This window comes from Neltuma alba, unplaced genomic scaffold (assembly GCF_004799145.2).
Source record: "Neltuma alba isolate B1F8T4 unplaced genomic scaffold, ASM479914v2 tig00012124_pilon, whole genome shotgun sequence".
In the NCBI taxonomy this organism is placed as follows: Eukaryota; Viridiplantae; Streptophyta; class Magnoliopsida; order Fabales; family Fabaceae; genus Neltuma; species Neltuma alba.
The window spans coordinates 692,205-715,177 of record NW_021636676.1 but is presented as its reverse complement, the minus strand read 5'-3'; the positions used below and the strand labels follow the sequence as shown (position 1 = coordinate 715,177).

Below are 22,973 nucleotides of genomic sequence, written 5' to 3'. Positions count from 1 at the left end.
AATATATACACACACTAATTTCTTATTATTTATATTATTTATGCCATATTTTTATGTTGTCAAAATATATATTATTAATAAATTTATTACTTCAAATAAATATATATTATGAAATATATATTATATGTAATTATCATTTAAACTTATGTCCTTTTTAGTAATTTCTACATATCAAAAAGCACTTCTGACAATAATTATCCAAACATGGTTTGGGGTGTCAATCACCCAAACACCCCCTCTAAAAACCAAAACCATGGTTTTGGAAAAAACAAAAATTTTTTGCTTTTGGAGAAAAAAGGGAGAGTGTGAGAGCCTATATGATATGTATCTTGTTATTTTTTTTATAAACATATTTTTTGATAAACATATTTAATCTTATATTTTATAAATATATATACACATTAATTATTTATTAATTATATTATCTTATGTATTATTAATTATGTTGGTAAAAAATATATTATTAACAATTTTATTCCTTCAAATTAAAATATATCATAAAATCTATTTTTTCTATAATTATCATATTAACTTATGTCTTTTTTTTAGTAATTTGTATATATAAAAAGTGCTTCTGATAACAACTATCCAAACACTCTCACTTCTCAGAATCACTTTTTTACAAAATCTATTCTTCACAGAATCTATTCTACCCAGAATCTATTCTCCAGAATCACTTTTCCAAACCACGGTTTGGTTTCATCCAAACACACCCTCTCACTTTATCAGAATCACTTTTCCAGAAAATCTATTCTTTCAAAATCTATTCTCTCCAGAATCTATTCTTCAGAAGCTATTCTGCAAACCATGGTTTTGCCTCATCCAAACTTGTTTGGATATAACCAAACCATGGTTTGGAGAATAGCTTCTGAAAAATAGATTCTGGGGAGAATAGATTTTGTGAAAAAGTGATTCTGAGAAGTGAGAGTGTTTGGATAATTGTTACCAGAAACACTTTTTACATGTACAAATTACTAAAAAAGGCATAAGTTAATATGATAATTACAAAAAAAAATATATTTTATGATAGATTTTAATTTGAAGGAATAAAATTGTTAATAATATATTTTTTATTAACATAATTAATAATACATAAGATAATATAATTAATAAATGATTAATATGTATATATACTTATAAGATATAAGATTAAATATATTTATAAAAAAAACAACAAGATACATATCCTATAGGCTCTCACACTCTCCCTTTTTTTTTCAAAAGCAAAAAATTTTTGCTTTTCCCAAAACCATAGTTTTGGTTTTTTTAAGGGTGGTTAGGTGATTTTTTTCCCAAACGATGATTTGGGTTATCACCCAAACACCCCCTTAATCTTGTTGCCAGACTATCCTTGGAGTAGCGATGGCCATTCTAAATAACATAATGGCACACTATATCATGTAATCTTCAACATTTTCGCTCAAATTAATTGTTATAAAGGAAAAAATTAACATGTAAATCTTTTATCCCATTTTTAATTAAACCCCTTCAAAGTTTTTATAATTTTCTCAATTATAGTTGGCCAAAAAAAAAATCTCAGTTACATATGCAATGACTCTTGTTTTGGGAGAAAATAACGTTACTTGAGAAGTTTGAAATTGTGGGTTGAAATGAAAAATGATACTATGAAAATTGTAATTAATACAATTTTTAGTCTCTTAAATTTGTTTTTATTTTCAGTTTTGGTCTATCAATTTTTAAGTTATAGGTTTTGATCTCTTAAATTTTTTTTTATTTAAAACATTAGTCTTTATAATTTAATAAAAACATAGACTATGTTTATTCTTGAGAGATCAAAACCCATAATATAAAATTTGAGGAATCAATGATCAATGGAAATTGACGTTTGGCTTTCGATCAAAAGAGAATTAGTGTTTGGTTTGCCAGTGATTGCTATTATTATGTATAGGATGAGACATCGGGTTGTGACTGTGAGCATATTGGTTTTTCTCTCCCGCCAACGATTGTGGGCTTAGTGGTCGAGCTTATGTTTTGAGCTTCAAAGCATTTATCTCACCTCAGCCGTTATTGTAAAATTCAGCATCTTTAACCAACAGGGATTGGTTCAAGTGATAAGCGGTTTGGTACCGCTTAAGTGAGGTCTCGAGTTCGAGTCTCAGCGTATACAGAAATTCCAGTTGGGAGACTCACCCACCACAGCCAGGTGCGTGACGCGGGTCGGATCCAGATGTAATCGGAGTAAAAGTTCCGGTGAACTGGGTGGGCAACCAAAAAAAAATTTTCAACATCCTTATACGAAAAAAAATTGCAAAACCCAAATCAAGTATCTGACTGTGATAAATTTAAATTTGAATTGAATTGTTACCGAAAAAGATATCCCCACTTAATGTTTGACAATGCCTCAACCAGAAAGGATACATACATGTACTTAGGAAAAAAGAGCTAAGTCATATCTTTTCCAAACTATTTATACATATTCTGTTATTTCTACTATGATATTATATCATCTTACTAATTTTATTATCTGTGGTTGTAAGATGTTCTTTTATAACCACAATGGACCTTTATAATTGAGTTTGTTTGCTGCTTCCATGGATAAAATTTTAAAACGAGTTTAAAGCTTTTCCATCATAGAAGATGTTTGTCAACTCGGTTTGATTTGTTATCACCTTATAAACAATGAGTTTAGCAAATCGGATTGTGACATAAATAATGCATGGCACATTGATATCACATCAATAAGTAACAAATAAACCTTTGATTTTTCTCAATCCACACTAAAATTACAGAGAAGATATTACCTTTTTAGCTTACCATCTCTGTTTTGGGCCCGCATATAAGTATCTTTATAAAATTTATTCTATACTAAATAAAATTAAAAAGCATATAAATAATTATAGATGGTTATATTAAATGCTATAATATAATATAAACACATATTTATTTATGATTAGCTTATCTTCTGTCCATCATATTTATGATGAATTATTTTTTTTTTCGAATCAAAGCAAAAGGTCAGTCCAAAAAAAAAAAGGAATCAAAGCAAAGGGAGATTCATAAAATTATTAGTTATAATAGATAAGAATTTGTAAATATGTGATGAAAAAGAAGTATCAAATGTATCTATCCTCACCAGTCCACCGAAGACAAGAGTCGCTACATGGGTCCCAGCTATTTCAGCGACGACATCCGAGGAGTCAAAACACAAGTATGCATATCGGACGAATGAGATCACTCCTACACAACGGCGTCAATTTTGCACTAAAACCCTAAACCCTACTTCGCTTTTTACGCAGTAATCTTCAAATGGTCTTGTTCCTTCCTCCTCCTGCCGCCCGCACATTGTCCTCGCAGGCCTAGGGTTTCTTTCTTCAATGGCTCTCTACCTTCTCCATGAATCCGCTTCTGGCTACGCCCTATTCCATGCTCATGGCCTTGATGAGATTGGGCAGAACACGGAAGCGGTTCGGAACTCTGTTTCTGACTTGAACCGCTTCGGCAAGGTCGTGCAGCTTGCAGCATTTTCTCCTTTCCAATCTGCTCTTGATGCTCTTAAGCAATGCAACTCTGTTTCTGAAGGTAACCTCTCTCATTTTTCACTCTGAACGTGTAGGTTTTGCGAAGCGGTTTGAACTTTTGATCCAATTCGTATTATGAGCGCCATTACGTGTTAGTATTGGTCTGTGTTCGTGGAATCTTATAGATTGCTCACGTGTTGGCTGAATATTGAAGTTCACTTTGTGTACAAAGTTGGGTTGTAGTCATCCTTTCAGGAACAACTTATTTGCTTTTTGTCTCTTGCTTCTGTTAACGCTTGCTGAAAAAGCAACGTCAAATTTAGTTGGTAGCGTTAGTTGTTCTTGGTGCATCTCGGAGGTCATGTTAGTGAGAGACATGTAATTTTGGTGGTTTTTTGATCGGTTTACTTAGTTCCATATTATAAATTTGCTGTCTTCTTCTTCTACATCTTCGAGAGGCTGGACCTTGATTTTGTTGGTTGGAAGATGTTTATTCTTCTTAATTAATGAACTTAATATCTGACATTCCACATTTTCACATCATTCCATGCAGCCATTGTTTGGTCAGGAGAAACATCCAAGAGATTGAATTTGAAACTTTGGGTCTCAACTACATGTTTAATAATTCGGAAAATATTGAAGATTCATCTCTGTCCGCAACTCACTTAAATGATGTTTGGCTGGGGTCGATTTTGTGTATTTGCTTATATGATGTTATTGTCTGGTTTGGTTTGATGACTGATATGTGTATCTTTGCACAAAATTGAAATCCGATGGTTCAATTCATGGTGCGAATCTTCATCTTATCTTATTAATTATGTCTGGCTTTCAGGTTTGTTGACTGATGAGCTGAGAAGTTTTCTCGAGATTAATCTCCCAAAAGTTAAGGAAGGCAAGAAGGCGAAGTTCAGTTTAGGTGTAGTAGATCCTAAGATTGGTTCTCAGATCTCTGAAGTGACTAAAATTCCGTGTCAAAGTAATGAGTTTGTGGGTGAGCTGCTTCGAGGCGTCCGGCTCCATTTTGACAGATTTCTCAATGATCTCAAGGTTAGCATTTTCTCTGGGTCCCTTCAATTTTTTGTATTCCAAGGATATGAATTCCTCCCTTTAATGTAATCATATTTTTCTCTCTGTTTTTTTAATTTCATTTTGCTTTTCTTTGACTTTCTGAAATTCCATAGCCTGGAGATTTGGAAAAAGCTCAACTTGGTCTGGGGCATAGTTACAGCAGGGCAAAAGTGAAATTTAATGTTAACCGAGTTGACAATATGGTCATTCAAGCAATCTTCCTTCTTGATACACTTGATAAAGATATCAATTCTTTTTCCATGAGAGTCAGGTATATTATTTGACAAATGTGCAAAGCAATACATATATAATCAAATCCAGTATCGTCATTATATTCCACAACCTTTACTATATTTGGAAAACTGGTGCCATTTGAAGCATGATTTTGAGTAATTAAAAACTTATTTAATGCAAGTTAATATTTACTCTGTGCTGGTTCATCAAATCTGTGCAGGGAATGGTATTCATGGCATTTTCCTGAACTGGTGAAGATTGTAAATGACAATTATCTATATGCCAGAGTTGCAAAATATATCGAAGATAAGTCCAAGCTGTCTGAGGACAAACTCTCAGGTTTAACAGACATAATTGGAGATGAAGACAAGGCAAAGGAGATTGTGGAAGCTGCCAAGGCATCTATGGGTAGGATTCTTGTGCTTGTGTTGCATAACTTTAGCATTATTTTCTATATAAAGCCTTCACTCTCTTGATTTTCTTCAGGACAGGATTTGTCTCCAGTGGACCTAATTAATGTCCAGCAATTTGCTCAGAGGGTAATGGACCTATCTGAGTATAGGAGGAAGCTTTATGACTATCTTGTTACTAAGATGAATGACATTGCACCAAATTTGGCCTCTTTGATTGGTGAAGTTGTTGGTGCGCGATTGATTTCACATGCTGGAAGCCTCACTAATTTGGCCAAGTGCCCCTCTTCTACCCTTCAAATTCTTGGTGCAGAGAAAGCTTTGTTCAGGTTTATAGCTTAGCACCTCTTGTTTTGGTTAACTAAAGCTTGAATTTATTAGTGATGTTAGCAACAAAAAAGGTGCTTCAGATGTAATACTACAAGGTTTTTGATTTTTTCATTACCGTTAGGATATCTATTGTACAAGGCCATAGCTAATTTGGTCTTCAATTTTGACACCGATATTGGATTTGCATAGGGAACACAGTTGCTTCTATTAATCATTTGGCTTTGGTGTATTCAGGGCGTTGAAAACTAGAGGCAATACTCCCAAATACGGTCTGATATTCCATTCATCTTTTATTGGTCGAGCATCTGCCAAAAACAAAGGCCGAATGGCTCGCTATCTTGCAAATAAGTGTTCAATTGCATCACGCATTGACTGCTTTTCTGGTTAGCTTCTAACTTGTTAATTGCTGAAATGTAATATATCACTTACCACATCCTTCTGTGAAATACTTTGGTTCTACTTGTTGCAGAAAGGGGTAGTACAGCTTTTGGAGAGAAACTCCGTGAACAAGTTGAGGAGCGACTTGACTTTTATGACAAGGGAGTTGCCCCTCGTAAGAACCTTGATGTCATGAAGGCTGCCATTGAAAGTGCTCAAGATAAAGGTTTGTAGGATTCAATGACACTTTATTTTTATCTTTCTGTCTCCTTAAATTTAGCCTTTGAACTCCAAGACTGACTGATTCTGAAAACTCACGATTGCTGCAATACATGGGGATTTGAGAAGTACCCAAATTTTTCTGCGCGGGTTTAGTTGTGTAATTTTGCTGATTTGTAGTAATTATTGCAGATACCGAGATTGCTACAGAAGTGCCTACTGAAGTATCCGCCAAGAAAGGCAAGAAGAAGCCAAAAGCCGCTGCTGCAGATGGAGTTGAAGAAATGGCTGTAGATAAGTCTAACGGTTTTACAAATGGTGATGCATTAGAGGATGACAAATCAGAAAAGAAGAAGAAGAAGAAAGAAAAGAGGAAATTGGATGTGGACACGGAGATGCGGGATGTGGCCGGTCAAGATGATGCAAATAATGCCGAGGCAAATGGAGAAGTTAAGAAGAAGAAGAAGAAGAAGAAGAAAGAGAAGAAAGATGATGACGGAGAAGTACAGGACGCTGCTATTAAGGCCAAGAAGAAGAAGAAGAAATCCAAAAATGAGGATGATGAATAAATTATGAGGCTGCAGATTTTGTTGTAGAATTATTGTCTTATCATTCTGGAAGCTAGGGGAGTATAGATCTTTGTCTTGAATGCGTGCTTTGTGCTACACTAATCTAGATGTCTGATTTCCCTTCATCACAGAAAATTTTGTTCTAGCAAATTTGGGCACCATTATTGTATTGCACTGTTATAACTTCTTTTTTTTTTTGGTTATAATCAATTTTTGTGCCTTGATCTGCCATGATTCATATTAGGAATTTTAAAAACATCTCATATCATATTTCAAATTTCCATGGTCATAATTACTGCTGCTGTTTGATTTAATAAGTGATTTAATTCGTTGGCACATCATGTTGATCTGATAAGATTTCCTAACCGCATTTTCCGATTAATTAAACATGGGTCATGGTGTCTTAGAAATGAATTATATTTCTCGAGCTCAGGTTTCATGTATTTTGAGTACATACACGCATTGATTGACAAATGAAGTGCTGATACGGACAATTAAAATTTGAACATTTGAAAAGCTAACATGAATAAATTATCAAATTATAACATTTATAGGTTATGTCGTCTGGCAAAAAAAAAAAAAAAAAAAGGCCATATCACATCTTTGTTGGAGAATTAAAGAAAACGATGTTGCGATAATTTATTGAATTAAATAGACATTTCCCCCAACCCAAAAGGATCAGCGAAAAATTACCATATGTTAAAACAATTGGTATTCAGGTGAGAAAAATGTATAATTGACAAGACGGGACGTATTTTATTGATTTCTCTCATAAATTAAAGAGAGAATTTAAGTATAAAATGTGTGCAAGGGCACATTTCAAACTGCCATTTTAACCCTCGCCTAACCGCAAGGGTGAAAGAGTCTGTTTGTGTTGCGAATCCGAAGCCCCAAGCCGAGAAGGTAAGAATCTGGAAATCTTCGCTGAAATTGGATCAGAATATATATTTTTGTTCTTTCTCTCTTTCGAAAGTAAGCGAGATTCTGCTGCAGAGCATAAAAAACCGCGAGGCCAAGGAGGATAGCACGCAGAGGAAGCAAAATGGCGAACGCTAACTTGGAAGATGTTCCTTCTGTGGATCTCATGACTGAGCTTCTCCGTCGCATGAAGTGCGCCTCCAAACCCGACAAGCGTCTTATCCTCATTGGTATTTCTTTCTCTTCAGCTTTCTTTGTTTGTCCTCTTTTAGTTGGTAGTCCGACAGATCCGAAACAACCGTTTGAATGTTATAGAGAGTTAGATGTTTCTGTGATGTTGGTGCGGTTACTAGGGTTCAGTCTGGGGATTCCACAAGGATTATCTGTCTTAGGATTATTATAATTAAAAAAATAAAAAATGTTCAGCCTGTTCTGGGTTTAAGGTTCTTTTTTCTGCAGCAACTGCTGCTATCATTATAATAGGGAGGGCACTTAGAAATTTCAAGTATATACCAGTGGCTGATAATAAATCATGGCAGAAACTAGTGACCATTAGGGCTGGAGATACCTGGGTATGGTATTCTTACCTGATATGGACATTAAGAAATTCGAACGTTTTCTTTCGCTGGTTCATGGGTTTTGTTTCTAAGGTGTCTTGAGGATTTTTATTTTCTATCTTCAGTGTTTAAGGATAAGTGAGAGTTTCAAAGTCTTAAGTTCAGGTGTTTGTATGTTTAGGTCTTATTTTTCAAGGTCATTTGCCCAATGTTACGTCTTATCTAGTAGTTTTTCTGTCATTCTTGTCAGTTGCTTGGTAGCTGTCATAACAAATATGCTTCTTCTGTAGAGGTCATTTCTCTGTTGATGGTGAGTACTTGGGGTATGTGCATAGTATGTAGAGATGCCATTGAAGCACGCTTTAAAAAAATGGGAGCAGTGTCCTTGTTACTTGTATTACATATGGCACAGAACTACATGATACTTCAAATTATTTGTAATCACTTGGTGTCAGACTCTGGTTGTTAGAAATATATATATCTCGAAAGTATGTGATTGTGTAGTTAGATAAAAGTTACAACAACAATAACAATAAGGCCTTATCCCACTAGATGGGATTGGTCACATGGATCGTACAACATCATTAAACTCTATTTGGAGCCAAATCTTTGGATATATTGTTAATTGAAAGATCTTGTTCAGTGACTTTATTAAATGTTCTCTTTGACCTTTCTCTACTCCTTGTCAGAGGACTTTATACTGTTTGATCAATTCTTCTCACCGGTATATCCAAAGGCCTTCTTTGTACTTGACCAAACCACCTTAAATGATTTTTTACCATTTTCTCATCAATAGCAACCACTTCAACTTTTCTGCGTGAATGATCATTATAAATCTTATATATCCTTGTATGACGTTCTCCTCTTGGCTACCGCCACTTTATGTTCATGTTGTCCCTTTAAAGCCCAATGCTTACTACCATATAACATTGTTGGTCTTAAAGCAGTGTGATAAAACTTTCCTTTGACCTTATTAGGTACTTCCCGATCACAGATAAGTCCTGTCATTTTTCTTCATTTAAACCACCCAACTTGAATTTTATGACTAATATCACCATCAATTTCACCATCTTTTTGTATAATTAATCCCAAATATCTAAACTTTTTCACTTTTGGAATGACTTGATTCCCAGTCTAACCTCCAAATCTGTTCTAGCTTGTCTCTTGTAAAAAATGCAATGCATATATTCTGTCCTGCTTTTACTCAAACAAAAACCCTTCGATTCCAAGTTAAATAAAAGTTAATAGTTCAAAACTTGTTTCCAATTTTTGATAACAGTTTATTCTATATTCAAAATGCATCCTGATTTGATGGCTTTCTCCTAGTCGAAAGAGGTGCATAGCATGAGCTATGTTCCTAGAAATACACGATATGTAGTGATTTTGTCGTTTATATTTGGATTAATCAAGTTCTGCTGCCGTTTCCTCTTTCCAACTCTAAAACACTTACAATGAGAATAGCTTGGAATTGAGCTCTAAGTTGAAATTAATGATTTTATTGTTCTGATGCATTTTTACGGTTTCTGCTAAAAAGTTTCATCTCCGTACTGGCCACTTCTTTTAGTTATCAAGTTATTCTTGCCTTTTGATCTGCAAAATATAAATGTTGGGGTGCCTGTTTCTTCAATATAGGCAGTTAAACTGCCGCATGTCCCTAAAGTTAGTACAAGAAGTGTACTACAGTTGTTCCTGTCCTCGAAGGGAAGTTGCTTGAGTTGGAATTTCCCTTTTTATGATGATTCTTTTTCTATTTGCGAAATAGAGACTGTCAAGGATTAAATTACTTTGCTTAATTGAACATGCAGATCACTATATAACATGAGACTTGGTATGCAAGATTTTAGAGTGACTGCTCCCGCATCTAGTGCAGTGTAGTTCTTAAGAAAGTCTTTTCCAAGGTCCTCATACAGTTATACTAATATTTTAATTTGATATTTGTTGCTTATATTAGATTAATATTATGGTTATTCCTTTAACATGTGATAAAGTTTTATTAACATATGATGAGAGCATTTGGGTTATGGATTTGTTCGTGACCACATGAAGTTACTTCTGTTTCTTTTCTCTTTTTTCTATCATATTTAATACTTGCTTATGATTTTAGTTATGGGTACAATTGAATACCCCCCTGTCAGGGTTTGATCGCATTCAAATAAATAAATACAAGGATGAGGAAACAGGAGTATGAGCTTTTACGATTTTCCATTTGCTGCTTTGAATCAGCTCTGATAAGTTATGACTTTATCGGCATTAAGCGTGTCATAAATTATTAGTTAGATTGGCTGAAAAATTATTCATTATTGGATGTACTTGATCATGGGCACAAATAATAAATAACACTGCTATGCTGCATAGGTAGTGCTGAGCTTGAGAGCATGTTGATGCAGGTCCACCTGGATCGGGAAAAGGCACCCAATCACCAATCATAAAGGATGAGTATTGCCTGTGCCACTTGGCTACTGGTGACATGTTAAGAGCTGCTGTAGCAGCTAAAACACCTCTTGGCATCAAGGCTAAAGAAGCGATGGACAAGGTAAGGTTCACTTTTTGTAATGTGTTCCCTCAGAGTTAACTGTATTATTTCTATGTGCACTTTTAAGTCGGTTATTGATTATTGATATGGTTTTATGTACTTGCTTTTCAGGGAGAACTTGTTTCGGACGACTTGGTTGTTGGAATTATAGATGAGGCAATGAAGAAACCATCATGTCAGAAAGGTTTCATTCTCGATGGTTTCCCTAGAACTGTGGTCCAAGCACAAAAGGTATTACGGTTGATGACATCTTGGCAACTCATTGATATCGAGTGATAGGTTGTTGGTCAAATATTTGTGCTCTGTAGTTGCGTCAGCAATATGATATTCAAACATTCTTTGCTCATATTGCTTGCAGTTTGAAGAGATGCTGCAAAAGAGAAGAATATGTGCATGTTTACTTGCCTCGAGAAATTTGACATTCAAATGTCCTTTGTTTACTTGCAGCTTGATGAGATGCTGGAAAGGAAGGGGGTAAAACTCGACAAGGTACTCAATTTTGCAATTGATGATGCTATCCTTGAAGAAAGGATTACCGGCCGTTGGTTACACCCATCCAGTGGGAGAACCTACCATACAAAATTTGCCCCGCCGAAGGTTCCAGGAGTTGATGATGTAAGTCTAATCTATAGATGTACTCGTATATATTTATGCGTGTATCCATGCATATGATATCCATGAAATTCTAATTTTTTAAAAATATGAAGTTATTAATATGAATTGTTCCCAATATTTTATTATCACCTGAGGTACAATCTTAGCATCTAAGTATGAAAGAAAACTCATGTTTATTTTTAAATTCGTCTAACAAATCAAGGTAGTTTTGCGGCATTTCTTGTTTGAGTTGCAGGCTATATTCATTCCTCTTAATGTGAATTGCTGTTGTCTCAAGGAAGTATTAATGCATTGCATATCACGATACAAATTGTCTAATTTGTTGGTTTGCTTAGGTTACTGGGGAACCCCTGATTCAGCGCAAGGATGACACAGCAGCTGTCTTGAAATCTAGACTGGAAGCATTTCACAGACAAACGGAACCAGTATGATTTTCATCCGTCTTTGCCTAAAGATTTAGTTAAACTATTAGCTTTTAATAGAGATCGTTGTCCATTGACAAGGAATTTGGTAATAAGTGGTAGGAATTGCACATGAGAAATTGCTTGTTCTTGCCGTCAGGGTTGTTATTAACAATTGATTTTGGCATGCGACGTGCAGGTTATTGATTATTATTCAAAGAAAGGTCTTGTTGCTGACCTTCATGCAGAGAAGCCTCCCAAAGAGGTTACAACTGAGGTCGAGAAAGTGCTGTCTTCATAGTGCTTTCTAAATCAGTGCGGAATGCATTTGTTTTTGGCCCATTGAAAACAATCATTGTTGCTAATTTGTAATTTTAATTAAATATGTGAAGACGCGGGTTTCGCCTGACTTTTAACGTTGCTGATTTTTCGCCGAAAACAAAACTTGCATGCGGGCTCATGTCGAAGTATTTGATGAGTTATATCTACGAAATAAGGTGAATTGAAGATGCCAGGGCGAAGTTTTGTTCATCGCAACTCGTATATGATGTCCCCTTTTTGTCATCTTACAAATGCCACAAGAATTGCCATTTTTCGTTGTAAGCAGGAGATTTTGCATGCTCAAAAAATTCAAGAACCAGAGATCTAAGATGTCTGTATTAAAGTTTGGAAGTAAAATAACAAAACTTTGAAGCTTCCGTACGCCTTTTAAAAATTTACTTTCGCTTGTTTTGTATTCATATTTTCATGTGCAACAGTTGTTGACGACTAGCGAATATAAATGAATTTTCCAACAATGAACTTAAACTGCGTATTTGATTGTTGTATGATACTTCCAATACATAATTCTAGATTAGAGCCGTACAAAATTTCACTACACTGTCCCACTTAGCCAATTTAAAGCAAACTTAAATGACTAAACAATAAAAATAAACTCTAAGACTACTTAGATCAGATAACTGAATATTAGCCTTATTAACAAGGATCCATGAGGAAACTTTGAAGAAGTGAAATTTTGTGCCCGTCATGAAGGCTGAATGTACCTAATGACAGTCATCACCCCTAGCAACAAGGAGACTGGTAACCATTTGATACAAATCCTGCAGCACCAAAACTTGCTGTTCCGGCATCAAATACAAAAAATTGCCATGCAACTATCGCAGCAGCAACTGTTAACAATGGATCAGCTTGCTTTGAAAACAATCTTGCTACTCGGTCAGATGATTTTCCAAGTAATTTAAATGTGTTTACAAGGGTGAGAGAAGAGCATCAAAACGCCAATTCAGCAAAACCGCCCACAAAGTAACTCTTGCCTGTAACAGGCCAATTATCACCAGAACAGAAATAATTATATGCAACATCGGTGTCTTGGTCATTAAACCAACGCACACCTTTAAGTCAATCTTTTAACATAAACAAACATTAAAAGACAAACATACGACCATGTAAAATACCAATGCGCTATATAACCCTGCGAGCAAACTGCCCCCTTGTCCTCAATGTTCCTCTAAGCAAATATTATGAGAAGGAACGGTAAAATTAAGACAGCCAAAGTCATTTAGTAAATCACTTCTGGTATTTGTGCATGCATAATAATAATACATAGAAATAAGAACATGTAATTTGAGCATGCGAACGGGGGCGTTATTATTTATGATGAGGAAGGCCCAACAGGCGCTTCTCCTCAACAAGATATTACTCCGACACAAATAAATTATCAACGGACCTTCACAACAAAGGATCAAATTAGTTATGCTACTAACTGAGAAGATACTTCGAAGTAACAACCCTGTTGGAGAAGAGACCGCATACCTCAGTAACCAAAAAGTCCGGAAGCACCATCCAGACATTAGTTTACTGACTACAACAGCAGTCAACCATTATACTTGATGTCATTAAGCTGAAATAGATTTTCGAGGGGGGAAAAAAAAGGGATGTGCTTTGTGAACACCGTTGCCTCCGCAGAAGATTACATAAACAGGGTCAGGGAGATGTTGTAATTTACCTCGTGCGCATGAGTTACATAATATTGCTCTGCCCTTTATGACATTACCAATCTTCTCCATCATCATCATTTATGACATTACCAATCTTCTCCATCATCATCATTTATGACATTACCCATCTTCTCCATCATGATACTTCAAAACATAAGCTAAATCCACGATCAACAATGCATAATACAGTTTAAAAAAAGAAAACTACAGAAGTTCACAGTTAACTGAGCCCTGGAGTGTCTTCTATTAGTAACATCGCAAAAAGTAACAACCATTTGTTGTAATTATAATAAAAATGCAAAGGATAAAAAATAATATTACTCTTGATGGGGCAAAATAGTAATAACAAGAACCACTAAATTCTCAGATCATTTACATATCATTGATAGTCAACCGATAAGGAAGGAGGAGGAAAGGGAATATGGACATCACCATTCAAGAATTTCATCATTTGATACAGAAAATCCTGAAATATATGTACATCTTTTAGCAAAGACAATGTATCGGGAGAGAGAACGCAGAGTTTGGATAGAACGTTAAAAAAAAAAAAAAGAAGTATAATGTCACACCTCAGGAATCTAAACATCGATTCATTGCTTCTAATTACGCCCACCAAAAGTCTAGTAGAAACCATTGCCCTGTGCTTTGCAATCACATTAATCTTTAAACGTGTAGCGATAAAAATTGGTGAGACAAACAATTATGAGAGGAAAAAAATAGCACTGTTCCTCAAGATGCCTCACATCCAGCCAGCAGATGCACCTGTCCTACAATCCTAGCACCGCTGGGAAGGTAATGTGATATTGAAGTCAGATTTGGAAGAAGGGCTTCGTGGAACCTGTCCTGAAGATGTCCGACAATCCTAGCAATGCTGTGAAGGTAATGTGATATTGAAGTCAGATTTGGGAAGAGGGGCTTCACGGAACCAGTCATGAAGAAGAGCAGCTTCTGCAGATATCCTCTGTAAAAGGACCCCAAAAAATGAAAAAAAACGACATTAGCATTAAAGTTCAGTTCGAATAAAAAACCACCACATAACCATCTATCGTTCACCTTTTCAGGGTCATAAGTCAGAAGCTTGCTCAACAAGTCAAATCCCAATTCAGAAAGAACAGGTGACCCAATGAAGGATGCAGCTGGAAACTTCTTCCGCAACAGATTGTGCCTGAAATACTTAAAGGGGTTAGTTTAAAAATACTAAAGAGTAATAACAGGATATTGGGGGAAAAAAACAGAGATGATTCCACCGATCATATTTCACAAAATGAAATAAGGTTAACCTTAGCAAGGTCGACAGAAAGGAAAATAAAGGAGCAGACAGAAGTCCAATTCAAAACTGTTTTGAAAGGGGAAATAAGAACTCACGGCTGCTTCACAAAATTGGGCTTAAATCCAGATAATTTGGATACTCCTGGCCAAATCTTTTCATTAGGTGTGCCCAAGGTTTGGAAAATCTGCAGATGTTGAAAATCAAATATTCATTAGTATATAAGGGTACTCACAAATATAACTGATGAAATACAACAAGAATTGGATTGCTCATTTACGTTATTAAGCTGCTCAATTTCAGATTTTCCCTGGAATAGAGGCGACTTGGCAACTAATTCAGCCATTATGCAACCAATTGACCACATATCAATCGCTGTTGAGTATTCCTTAGCACCTAGCAGAAGCTCAGGAGCCCTGCAGAGTCAACCAATACACATCAATGAATAATACATTAACCACTAGTTTATCCATCAATGAACATAAATGAAGACCAAATATTAATACTATGCTGCTCACCTGTACCACAGAGTAACCACAAGAGGAGTATATGGCTTGAGTGGGCTTCCATAATGGCGAGATAAACCAAAGTCACATATTCTTAGCTCACCCTCCTTATTTAACAGAATATTTGATGTCTTCAAGTCTCTGTGAAGAACCCAATTGTCATGGAGATACTTCACACCCTTGAGAAGTTTCATCATCAAGGATTTTACTTCACCTATACTAAATGGTCGCTTCATCTTCTGTATCAGCCCTTTAAGGTCATACTCCATATACTCCATTACCATAAAAACACCATCAAAATCATCCACAACAACTTCTTTAACTTCCACAATAGAAGGATGATTAAAAGATGAGAGAATATTTATTTCCCTCAAAGAGGACAATGGAAAGCCATCTCTATCCATATTCATCTTCACCTTCTTTAATGCTACAATTTCCCCGGTTTTCTTATCCTTAGCTTTGTAGACAATACCATAAGTTCCTTCGTTTATTTTCTTGATCATTTCAAATTCTAAAACACTTCTGCAGCTCTGGATGCTGTTTATGTTTCTCGGCACCACTATTAAACTGCCCCCGTCTTCAGGATCTGATGAAGGGTGAGTAACATTAGAAGTTTCACTATCTTCCTCATCATCATCCATAGTATCCAAAAGTAATTCCTTTTCGGAACTATTAACTTCTTTATTACTTGATGTGCAGCAACAATCAACTCCTGCACTATTTCTTGATGATATGGATTTTTTGCCTTCAGAACTTTCACATATGAACTCACCACTTTCTGGGCTTGACGTCTCTTTTCCATCCATGTAATCATCATCAGATGCATTCGGTGGGGAATAATCATCCGACAACCATCTTGACATTGTGATATTCCAACCTTGCACGTGTTTCTTATCAGACTGATCAACATATTCACCCTCATTGTCTGAACGTCCTTGAGGTAATGCACTAGAGGAATCAGCAGGAGATTCGGAATTAACAGCTCCGCCATAAAATAGACCAGTGATCCCATGAGAGCTTTGTCGGGATGGACAAAAGGGAGACAAAGCAGTCGCTTGTGCTGTCCTGTTATCAGATATTTTTACCTCCTTTTCTGCTAAGTTCCAGACAATTGGAGATATTTTTCTTCTCTTCCCCGGTGGTGCATGAGTTTCAGCGTCCACAACTTCACCACAATCTTCCTGAAACACAGATGCAGGTGCATATTTCCCATTATCTCCATGCAACTTACCCTGCTCGCTCTGTTCTTTTTTACCATAAGACTCAGTTCGTCCAGGACCTGAATCATCACGATCGGAAGATCTTCGACCGTTCTTATGTGTGACGTGGTGGCGGCTACTAGATCGATGCACTGCCGCGCCAGAAGAACCGTTAATATAATTATCAAATTCCTTAATGGAACTATATTTGTAAGACTCTCTTTTCCTCAGAACATTGTCCCGCCTTGCTGCCATGTGATTGACAAATACAAGTCCCCTTAATCAGTAACCAGTTTTTAAGGAAAAGATCTATTCGAGCCCCAAGCCCAAATCCCAAATATTCAACCCTAGAGCCCCAAAAAGAATTATCTTTTGTTGTTTCAATTAATACAAACCCTAACAAACACCAGAAGACTCAAAAACTGAGATTCAAAAAATAGCCTCGGAAACTGAATTGCTAGCAAAAAGCCGTAACGCTTTCTACGAATCAGCAGAATACACACACAATTAAGGCAGGCTCGTAGCAGTTTTGAGAAATGATCAAAGTATCGAAAAAGAAAACAAAGAAAAACGGAGAACAGCAATCAATCAGGTCACGAGCAAAACCCTAGACGGCCGCTGCACCTCGATAATTTTCACAGGTATCGAGTAGCCTTACCGGCGGCACAGAAATCGAAGAAGAGCGAAAGGAAGAAGCACAGCAGCGTCAAGAATCTCAAGATGAACGCGATCGAGAAAATTCGGAGTCCGCCGCCTCACAGCTCCCTTCTTTCTTTGCTAACGCGTTAAGGGAACTTTTCAATTTCAATTTAAATAGCATCGTGTTGTGATGCCCTATTTTATCCCCACCGAAATCGCCCCGAGCCGAGAAAGTAAAATATCGTGTTTTTTTTTTTGGTGACAAAAATATCGTGTTTTTATTTATTAGATATTCCATGGATAAAACCTTTGAATATAAATTATTCGTAGGCCAAAAATCCTATGAATATTGTAATTATATGGATGCTTAAATCTCTAATAATTTCACGTTTCACGTTATTAAGGTATACATGTGAATTTGAGTGTACAGACTAACAATTTTTTAATATTGATATAAACTATTAAAAACAGAAACATAAGCTAATGAATCGTCGGCATAAAAGTAATTAACACGTGTCCTATATAATGATATACTCGTCATTATTTAGGATATAATTTAATGGTTATCCTTTCAAATTTGCTAGGATGAAGCAGATTATTGATCCTCTTTCCTTTTTTTTGGGGGGTTATGTTAATGGCCCTCATTTTAAGTCTAAGGACCCGTTTGGAACAACTTATAAATAGCTTTTTAATAATAATTTACAGAATATAAAGCAAGTATATAAGAGGAGTTTTATCTCGGTTTTTATGAAACGTGTTTATAGGAGATTTTTTAAGTCTTTCCAAATGAGTCGGGGTATTTCCCACAAAAAATAATAACAATGATAAGAAGAAGTCAGGGTTTTGTTGCTTCATCATACTACCCCTAGTCCTAATTATAAGAGCCAGTTGACTAATTTGAGGAGATTAAAAAAATAAGTTGAGTTAGTTATTTATTCTAAATAGATATTATTTTTTCTAAAATATCCTTGCTAATCAAGTGTATTGACTAGAACTCTTATTATTATAAGGACTACTTTAGAAAAAAAATGTATAAATATGATAGACAAAATAGATTGGGGTCTTATATTTAGGACCAAAATAAAAATCAAGCAGGGTTTTATATTAAGGACCAGAGGTAGTATTAAGCTTTTTCTTAAGTCCTTATTAAACATGAGATTATGAGAACATAATTAACACATTCTCAATGAAATTAATAGATATCTTTCAATAAATCATAATCTCTCATATATTATTCATCTAACTTATTAGTCTCATTCGACTTTTATTTAAATCTTTTTGAAATTTCTGTTAACACAATTTTTATAACTTTGATAAATCTGATTTCATATGGGTTAGAAAAATAATTTTAATAATTAAATTAAATATCGTTTTTACATTTTATAAACATCAATTTTACCCAACCCTTTGCAGATTTCAAGAATTCACAAATGCTTTCAACTATGCCCCATGTCCATGACCTACCATGAGAATACAGGTTTTTTTATATAATAAATCGTTGGATATTCCATAGTTAATCAAACAGATGGTGTATTCATTTATTTATTTATTTTAATAACTTTTGTTGCAAGCATTTCTCTTTGCAGGCATAAAAGATAGCCAAAAAAAAAAAGCTACTCTAAACCATACAAAATTCATAAAAATCAGATAAAGGTTGAAAGAGGCTGATACGTTAGGTTAATAATATATGAGAGATTAGGATTTATTAAAAGATAAGTACATTTATTAATTTCATTGAGAATGTCAAATATATTTTCACAAATTTCTTATTTAGCAAGGTTCACTACTTAGTTGTTTATACCATCCAAGGTTATATTAAAAAAAAAAAAAAAAGCATCCAGTCACGTATGTAGTTTTAGGGTGTGTTTGGATGAAACCAAACCGTGGTTTGGAAAAGTGATTCTGAAGAATAGATTCTGGGGAGAATAGATTCTGTGAAGAATAGATTTTGTAAAAAAGTGATTCTGAGAAGTGAGAGTGTTTGGATAGTTGTTATCAGAAGCACTTTTTATATATACAAATTACTAAAAAAAAGACATAAGTTAATATGATAATTACAGAAAAAATAGATTTTATGATATATTTTAATTTGAAGGAATAAAATTGTTAATAATATATTTTTTACCAACATAATTAATAATACATAAGATAATATAATTAATAAATAATTAATGTGTATATATATTTATAAAATATAAGATTAAATATGTTTATCAAAAAATATGTTTATAAAAAAAATAACAAGATACATATCATATAGGCCCTCACACTCTCCCTTTTTTCTCTAAAAGCAAAAAATTTTTGCTTTTTCCAAAACCATGGTTTTGGAGTCAAAACCATGGTTTTGGTTTTTGAAGGGGGTGTTTGGATAGATTATTCTCCAAACCATGGTTTGGGTCCCCAAACCATGGTTTGGGGTGTCACCCAAACACACCCTTAGTCTTTAATCGGTCGGGGTCATATCATATTAATGCTAGAGCTGATCCAGAGTCCAGAAGAAGAACTTCATCCCTCTAATTCATATAGATACTAAGAAATAAGGGCATTTGATGGAAAGCTTGGTAAATACTACTTCTAGTCTTTAATATAAGAGTTAATTGAATATTAAATTTAACCCTAAATATAAGATTTCAATTTAATTTACTTTGTCTCTTACATTTATGTTTTCTCTAATCTCTGTTAATTGTAAGAGATTCCCACTAAGAGATAATTCTAATACACATGATTAAAGAAAGTAATTTAGAAAAGTTAATACATGTTTGCTACAATTAATTAACTTAACTAATTTTCTTAATTTTATCAAACTAACTATCCAGCTTTTATATTAAAAACTAGATAATATATGCTTAATGCTCAATTAGTCAATTTATGTCTTTGAATCTGGTGCATTTGAAACTCTAACATGATTTATGCTTGAAAGTGATATTTGCTTGGAAAGATATATCTAGAATTGGAGAAGGTTTACGCGGACAGCATTCACAAATGCTCAGTTTAAGAACCACATGTCATTTAAGAAAGCTAAAATTTAAATCGCCGCCTCTTATGAGTCCCATCTCTTCCCTTCCATTGAGGAACATGAAATATAGTGCCCTTCTTTTCGTTGGGAGGACGGGATCAAACAATACGTAAAAATGTTGAAAATAACATATTGTAACTAAAGGTCAATGTGTTTAGATATGAGCATTCAGTTTTTTTATTTGATTTTTAATAATAACCAAATTAATCGAATAACTGAATAGGGTTAATTTTAAATACCGAATCAAAATTGATTAATCAAATTAACCAAAATATTTTGGTTCGGTTAATTGATTAATCAAAATATATAAATGTGACCAATGAAGGTTGAGTTTAGCAGAATGGGCTAATCTCTCATAACGTGATGAACCAATGTTCGAATCCCCGTTGGGAGAAGTGCCCACATTTAGTGCCCAACAGAGCCTCGAATAGGATTGCCTCCAATAGGAGAATATCTACGCTTTAGCAATTATATATATATAAATGTGAAAAGTGATTTTAAACTAGAAAAAATGATAAAACACAATTACTTTATTATAATACTCCTCCAATCCTTCATATAAAATCCAATTCTTGAGTTCGTTTTGATCCTAAATATAAGACTCATTTCTCCTATTTATCAATTTTCTCTAAATTACCCCTATAGATATTCCCTCGACTATAATCAAGCAGAAGAAGGGTGAGAGGTATTAAGAAATATGATTATGGTATTTTAGGAAAAACATGTCACTTTTCTTATAATTAACTAACTTACATAACTTTCTTAATCTAATCAAATTAGTTAAATGGGTCTTATATTAAGGACAAGAAAAGTAATATTTATTATAATCATATTTATTAAATACAAATATATTTAAAGAGCTCAAGTACACCCACATATATATTTATTATAATAATATTTATTAAATATAAATATATTATATATTTATTTTATTTTTTTGGTTTTAATAGATTTTTTTTTCCATAATAACTGAACCAAATACCGAATTGTTAAAAAATGAAATCTGAATATCTAACTGAAAACCAAAATAATTGAACAGAAAAACCAAAATTGAATTCAGTTTAATTCGATTATGGTTCAGTTCTGCTCACACCTAAATGTGTTTACTTCAAACTTAACCAACAACATATATTTCTTTTCAAATTAAAACCTTCTTCTTACCACAGCAATTTTCTTCTTAACCAATTACATTGGATCCAAATCATCACACGCTCGCAGTGTATTGGATTCCAGGTTCGTTAAACTTTTTCTATCAGTTGTAGCTTTGATTAATTTATCAATATTAACAGGTACAAGAAGGACATGCCAATTGAAGATGCTATGGAATTAGGCAAAGAATTAATTCATCAGGCAGCACTCAAAGATCACTTAAAGATCTAGCAATAGGCGGCATAGTTATCAGTATTTAGCTAACTTACTTATCCATCTAGGATCAGATGGGTGGACAGAAATGTGGAAGGGCAATATCATAGAAGAATACACTAAGGAGGAAGAAATGGAGGAAGGTGAAGGTGAAGGTGAAGATGAGAATGAAGTACGTCAGTTTCTCGAGAGGGAATTTAAAAAGATCACTGATGACATGGCCAGGGACAAGGAAAGGGCCAGGGCCCGGCGAAGGGGTATGGACAGGGCCTAAGGTAGGGGCAAGGGCTGACACATGATTCAATCACACAATTTCACATTACTTTTCGTCTTATATAGATTGAATCGAGTATTGTTAACCAACGAGAATTAGGTCTAGTGAAAAAGACTAGTTTCTGACAATATGACAAACCAAGATTTGAATCCCTGTTAGGAGATATGCCCACATTTAGTGCCTGACAATGTCTACTTCCAATAAGAAAATACTTATATTTTAGCCAAAAAAAAATTGAGTATTGTTTGATGCTAAAAAGCATGCTTTATTCATCTTGCCATAGATACTTTGCGTATGCAATGAAAATTCCCTTTTATTGAAACAAAAAAAGGAATGCTTTATACATCTTGCAATAAATAGATATAAAGTGCTATAATCTAGAAAATCAAATCAGACAAGGAATAACATAATATAGGCATTTAACACATGACTAACAATTAATAGTAAATCTGAGAAGAAACTAGGGTTTTCGGCCCACAGGCCCAGATTGCAGTAGCTACTAATAGTTGTAGGATTGGAGAACTTGTCTGGAGTTATTACATGTTCTATAAATTAGGCAGAGATGTAGAGGGGAGGGACGAACTTAGGGTTTACAATTTTGAAGGATTTCAAGGAAGCTAAGAGAGTTTAGGAGGAAATCGTAGTAGATTTTAGATATTTTAACAACCAGCCCACAACAATTTGGATTAAAGAAAAACTAATCATATTAAGGATTAAGGGTGATTGGGTATGAATTTCTTCCTCAAACTTCCCTTCTAACTCCTCTTCTCCTTCCCCTCCCTATTTCTCTCTTCTATCCTCTTTTCATTTTTTGAGTGTTGTAGAAATGGTGTGATCCCATGGCCTATATTTGTTGAGGCTATTTAGTGAGGTTTGGCTATAATATGATGATCCCATGGAAGATCTCATGCCTTTCCTGTCTTGCCAACGTAATCAAAGTCAACAAAGGTATTTTATATTGACAAGGGTATTTTAAAAAAGATAATATTTATTTATTATAAA

At 34.5% G+C, this 22,973-nt stretch overlaps 3 protein-coding genes across 4 annotated transcripts; 2 read left to right on the top strand and 1 right to left on the bottom strand.

Moving 5' to 3' along the window:
* Positions 1-3,260: 3,260 nt before the first annotated feature.
* LOC114723074 (nucleolar protein 56-like) lies at positions 3,261-6,913 on the top strand. The gene is made up of 8 exons (XM_028909217.1): positions 3,261-3,540; positions 4,312-4,526; positions 4,661-4,818; positions 5,002-5,189; positions 5,268-5,520; positions 5,756-5,904; positions 5,991-6,125; positions 6,311-6,913. Exons 1-8 carry the CDS (start codon positions 3,336-3,338, stop codon positions 6,685-6,687), a joined length of 1,680 nt encoding a protein of 559 aa, XP_028765050.1. The 5' UTR covers positions 3,261-3,335; the 3' UTR covers positions 6,688-6,913.
* A 584-nt stretch (positions 6,914-7,497) lies between these two features.
* LOC114723192 (adenylate kinase 4) lies at positions 7,498-12,248 on the top strand. 2 transcript variants are annotated; one of them, XM_028909354.1, is made up of 7 exons: positions 7,498-7,590; positions 7,681-7,835; positions 10,550-10,695; positions 10,807-10,926; positions 11,143-11,310; positions 11,646-11,735; positions 11,911-12,248. In XM_028909354.1, exons 2-7 carry the CDS (start codon positions 7,730-7,732, stop codon positions 12,010-12,012), a joined length of 732 nt encoding a protein of 243 aa, XP_028765187.1. In that variant the 5' UTR covers positions 7,498-7,590; positions 7,681-7,729; the 3' UTR covers positions 12,013-12,248. The 2 variants fall into 2 exon arrangements, with proteins under 2 accessions (XP_028765187.1, XP_028765188.1); XM_028909355.1 differs by having other exon boundaries at positions 7,552-7,590; positions 7,720-7,835.
* A 249-nt stretch (positions 12,249-12,497) lies between these two features.
* LOC114723145 (cyclin-dependent kinase G-2-like) lies at positions 12,498-17,860 on the bottom strand. Its single transcript, XM_028909294.1, has 8 exons — positions 17,854-17,860; positions 17,339-17,434; positions 15,494-16,928; positions 15,256-15,391; positions 15,074-15,162; positions 14,762-14,873; positions 13,717-14,669; positions 12,498-13,611 (listed from the first exon to the last, which is right to left on the bottom strand). The coding sequence occupies exons 1-7, from the start codon at positions 17,858-17,860 to the stop codon at positions 14,571-14,573; spliced, it is 1,974 nt and encodes a 657-aa protein (XP_028765127.1). The 3' UTR covers positions 12,498-13,611; positions 13,717-14,570.
* Between the last annotated feature and the right edge of the window lie 5,113 nt (positions 17,861-22,973).